This window comes from Morone saxatilis, unplaced genomic scaffold, assembly GCF_004916995.1.
Source record: "Morone saxatilis isolate NCDOM2014 unplaced genomic scaffold, NCSU_SB_2.0 Contig10, whole genome shotgun sequence".
In the NCBI taxonomy this organism is placed as follows: Eukaryota; Metazoa; Chordata; class Actinopteri; family Moronidae; genus Morone; species Morone saxatilis.
In genome coordinates, this window is record NW_023339652.1 from 9477446 (window position 1) to 9482918 (window position 5473).

Below are 5473 nucleotides of genomic sequence, written 5' to 3' on the forward strand. Positions count from 1 at the left end.
GAGAGAAACAGAGAAAACCTGAGAGAGTAGAAGAGCATGACAGTGGTTAGTGCGTGTGTGTGCGTGTCCATGCAGGGCTAAAAGAAGCCGATCAATAGCTTCCTCTTGGCAGTAGATTTACCGCAGCAGTAAAGTCCTTCACAAACGTCTCGCCTGGCCGTAGCTCTCTTATCTCTGTGCTATTTATACCCTCTTATCTTTATAAACTAGTTTCTCCTTCAGTTCCAAGTTATGATATCGCCTCGGTGACTGATTGCTCCAACATGTATGAATTCCAAACATTCATTTGAGTGATTAATGCAAATTCTGAAAGTGTTTAAAAAACTCTCTGCTCTTTATATTCCTTATTAAACGCTGCTTGTCGTGCTGCTTTTCATTTCTGCTTATTATTCTGTTGTAGTATTTGCTACACGCCTAAAATACATATTTTAGTGTATTTTAACTGTACTCTAATTTGAACCAGAAAACCCAGAAGATTATAGAGGTTCTGACTTGCACCAGCAGGTGGCAACTGGGTTTCCTCTGCAGAGATATACAGTGTTTTCCTCACATAACTGTGTCGTTTAGTTCAAAGGGTTCATTTCAAATATGCTCCACAATCATTATTTTGTCAATGCGAGTATTTTATTACAGCAGAATTGATCATGCAAGTACAAAAAACTATTCTAATGTAACATTTCTCGTCTTATTTGCTTTTGCAAAGCCAGAGATCAGATGTGAAACTAAATGAACCACTTTTAATAGACCGTTTCTAGATCTATTTCAGATCCTGTTCCTGCTGATGTCCAGCTCACTGATCTTTAAACCGTTCTATTAGACATCAATTAAGCTTTTGTAGATTAAAATTGTCAGAAATTAAAGATGAATCTACAAAGGAGCAGCTGTGCCTTCTCTTAATATGAACTATTATGGCGTCTGTGCTTTGTTTTAGAGAAGTAGTCGCTACTCGCTGCCATATCTGATTGTTAAAAACCGGACACATTTTACAGAGAGCCGAGTTCCCCGAGATTAATGAGAACAATTTATATTAAATTTGTTATAAGTCTGTAAACAGTGTAATTAACACAGGACTGAGGGGGTGACACATACCATGCCAAGATAAACTCTGCACTGTCTGCTGCAGCTATAGACTGGGAAACCAATTACCTGACAGACGAAGAACCAAGGTCGCAACAGTGTGTGTGTGTGTGTGTGGACTTTGAGCTCATTAAAAGAGAGTGACTCTCAGATCTCTGTTTACAGAAAGAAAAAAGGTACAGTAGGAGGGATGAAGGGAGGTATCATTAACTTAAAACAAATAAGGTAAATTAAAAACTAGACCTTATCCTGCCCTGAAAACACTGTAAGAAGCCTTATCAGGTCCTTAAACTGCAATTTGGGAACATTAGGTATCAGAGTCTCGTTAAATCCGAGAAGGGAGGAATGAGGTTGTCCTCTTTAAAAGGGTTAAAAGGTGAGGGGTCATAGCAGACAGGTGAGGAGGCTCTGATTACCACAGATCTGGACTTAAAAGGAATGTACTCACACAAGCACACATACAAACAAACAATATTGTCCCATTAACCTCTAATTTGAACCCACAAAGGGAAATCACGAAGCAAAGCAGAGGAGGTTTATAACTATAATGTATTCTGCTCAACAATCTGCATACTAATAGAGCCAAATAATCATTAAATAATCGCCCTGGTCTTCTGTAAAGTGGAACAGCGGCAATTTTACACATCAAAGTCTGTTTACAGGCCTTAAAAAAGGTTGTACAAAGTCTTTCGTGGCTCCAGAGGCAGCGGATAAATTCCCTCGAGTGAGGGATGTGTGAAATAAATAAATATATTTATATATTTTTAATTTATCCAACATGTTTCAGAAGTGCTACGCTAAATTGGTGGAGAACTCTTTTACTGACCAATTCATGCCAAGATGACACAAAGAGACACTTCACGCTTGTTCTGCAGCGTCTCCACTTCTGACAACTTCCTTGTTTGTGGTTTAAACTGTTTACATATATCAACTTTAAATATTGTAGCACTGTAGATTGCACGAAGCCCCCTTCCTAAAAAGGATACAGTGACTTCCTGCGTGCCTGGTTTACACAATAATTCATTTTTATTTTCATTTTCTTTTTTTTACCTTCAATTTGAAGTACTGAAACTCTCATTTACTTTACTTACTCTACACTTTTGCATGGCTTTTTTTTCTTTTGGGGTTTGTTATAAAAGGTTGTATTGTCCACTTATTTAGACAATTAACATATGCTTTATATTGTAGTGTCCTCATATTTTGTTTAGCACTAATAAAAAAAGACCCTGGCAGCTGAAGTCAGTGACATTGTCTTTGGTTGTGATCGTGAAGGATTCAACAGAATGAAACAGACTGTGGAGGCTGTTGATTTGGAGCTGAATGATAGTTACAACAGGAAGGAGAATGCAAATATCTGTTGTGAACTAGAGGCTAGAAACGTACCACCCAACTTATATTTGTGTTGTCTTTTCCCACAGTACCCACAGTACCGACTGGTCACAGAAATGCCAGTATGACTCATTTTGTGTTTTTCTTTTGTACATTTTTTTATCTGAGCAATTTTTTCAACCCAAAACTGTTTGATAAGAGTTAAAGAAGACCCAAGTTTCAGACACACTACCTTGGTGTTGCTACGGTGTGAATGCAGAGTGGGGTTAATAAACACACCAGGATTCGACATGGCAACTGAACTGAGCGATTAAAAACCAACCAATCACAGTCTAGCAGTCTACAGCATGGGTGAGCAGACGTGCACTGTGGGACAACAAGAGGGACGTCCTCCCCCGCTGTGTACTCACCAGAGAAATAAACTGTAGAGAGGAGGAGAAAAAGACGAGCGGAGGAGAAGGGATGGAGGGTGGAGGTGAAGATGAAGATGAAGAGAGGAGAGGATGGGCAGGTGACACCCAGCCAGGAGGGCAGAGAGGAAAGAGTTAAAAGAAAACACTGGAAAAGAACTGGCAGCATGGTGAGAGACAGTGAAAACAGAACAAAGAGGAAGGAGAGAGAGGAAGATGGAAGAGTGAAAGTCAGAGAGAAGACAAACAAATACTTGACAAAGGGAGCCAAAAGAAAGATGATAAGGAGAGACATTTAGAATACAAACAAACAGGAAAACAACAGTGAAAAAACAAAACACGGAGGTGTGGAGCGAACAAATAATGAATCAAACTCACCTTTATTTCTCGCTGCTCCACTGATTTCTCCCATATCTGTTGGTCATAGGCGCCAATCTGGAAAAACAAACAGATTAAAGGGTTAATGGCGACATATGGAGCTACAGTAAACAGAAAGCGGGTACATGGGTGCCCTCCACGCATCGGCTTCTTAAGAAGGAGGAAGAGGAATAATGGTCCGAACCACAATAAAAGGTTTTTCTTCGACGCACTGAAAAGCTTCACTTCCCTTAATGATGTTCATAATGCTGAGCAACGACTCTGGAAGGATCTTTCATTTTTACTAAACATTTTAAAACAAAAACAATGTCACTTCGTTGCTTTTTTTCTCCTCCTGCCAGCGCCCCGTCATTTTCTGAGCAGCATCATTATAACTCTTTAAAAACCTGTGATTGACTTCCTAAACTCAGTTTTGCATTTTAATATGCTCCTACAGTAGTAAGATCAGTAATAACCTTAGGCCACACCTTTTGACAATATGACACGTTCTGTAAAAACTTCTCGTAAAACTTCATAGTGTATTATGTTTACACGGAGTTAAATGTTCAACCCAAGAATGTTTTTATGGCAGCACCATTTCATCAAATGGGAATACTGTGGATGTCTTGTGTATCATTTTATACACATTTCACCAAAATGTGAAAAATAACATGAATAAAACATAGAAACAAAATAAAAAGATAATATAAAGTCACCGTACAGACGACGTCACCTTAATATTTAAGTTTATACATGACAAGGATGGGTTTACTGTGTGTTAAGCAAATATACATGTTATAATTAAGGTTTGGCATCTTTAAACCCCTTTGGGATCTTCAAAATAAAGTTGTGTGGATTTACACAATGTTTGTGGAGTTGAAAGGGTTAGCATACTTCAGCACCAAACCAACAACACACTGTATCTCCATTATGTGACTTCTTTGCTCTCGTTGACCTCTCGGTTTTTATTTTTTCCTTTCTCGTCGCTGAAGTGCAGTTAAAAACCTGTGAAACTGGTCAAAATTTACAGGACAGGTTTAACTAGAGCGCAGTTTACGAGAAACCTCTCAGACAGCATGATCTTGTACTACAGCCAGTATTTATCAATGTCACACAAACACGCACACGCAGAACACGCCGGGAGGGATGGGAGAGTACGACTGTGGGGGAAATGCATGCGGCACCACCGGCCACTGTCGCAGAGATCAATACACTTGCAGAGTGGAAGAGAGAAAGTGTGTGCGCGAGTGTGTGCGTGAGGCCAGTGGAGTGGTTAATGCGCACTTAGGTAGATCTATGACAAACGCTCATATACGGAGTGTGTCTGTATGAGAAAAGCACAACAGAGACGACAGAGCGACAGAAAGAGAAACAGACAGGGGACGTGGGAACGAGATAGACGTGTACCTTGCCCAGACATCTGACCTGGAAACCCATACAAACGCTCAAAACAAACACACCCCAAGGTCAAACGGTACGAACTCCACCCGACAGAGTTTCCAGTTTCTCATTTCTCCTCCTCTTTAATCCACAGTCACAATTAGCAGATAATACTCAGCTCTGACTGCTGGGAGGCAAGAGTCACACAATCTGGTTGCTTTTCATACAGCGTGTGTGTGTGTGTGGTGTGTGTGTGTGTTGTGTGTGTGTGTGTCTGAGACTTAAAAGAGGATCAGCTGATGCTCTGACCTCAGCAGATCAGTGTATTCATGCGAGTGTGTTTGAGTGTCTGGGTCAGTCCGCGAGCTCGCCAGTGGAAACTCTGCATCTTTAATGAGACTTCATTAAACATGGATAGGAAGATGGGAATGGGAGAGAGAGAGGAAGACGAGGAAAGAAAATATGAAGAGATGACAGAAACAGTTAGAGAGTTACTTTATAGATCTCTTTCTCTCAAACCATGTTTCTGTTGGGCAATATCACTTATATCTGGTTAACACAGCAGATATTGATATTCAGCATGTCTCTTGTTAAAACAATGCAAATGTTTTTCAAACGTCTGTAAAAATGAATAAAAATGTCTTTCTATAATAATAACTCTGAGTTCAGACTTAAAAATAATCTCTGAAAAAGCATCGATCAGTATTTGTGCTTTCACGAGGAGCACACACACTGACGACTTGCGATATCTCCGTGTAAACCACCAGATACCAGCGTGACATGTAGGTCTCGCCCCACATTACATACCCATGTCTGACCCTGATCTCCAGATGGGTCTCTCCTGCACGACCATGCAGGTCACGCCAATACAGACGATTACTGCTTTCCAGGAAAAGCAAAGCAAATCTCATCTGACCGAA

General features: G+C 40.3%; 1 protein-coding gene across 1 annotated transcript in view; it reads right to left on the reverse strand.

The window, feature by feature from the left end:
• LOC118336695 (putative homeodomain transcription factor 2) overlaps positions 1–5473 on the reverse strand; it is a 33008-nt gene that overhangs the window by 13889 nt on the left and 13646 nt on the right. Inside the window, 2 exon segments of the mRNA XM_035673376.1 lie at positions 2817–2828; positions 3195–3251. Coding sequence (XP_035529269.1) covers positions 2817–2828; positions 3195–3251 — 69 coding nt within the window.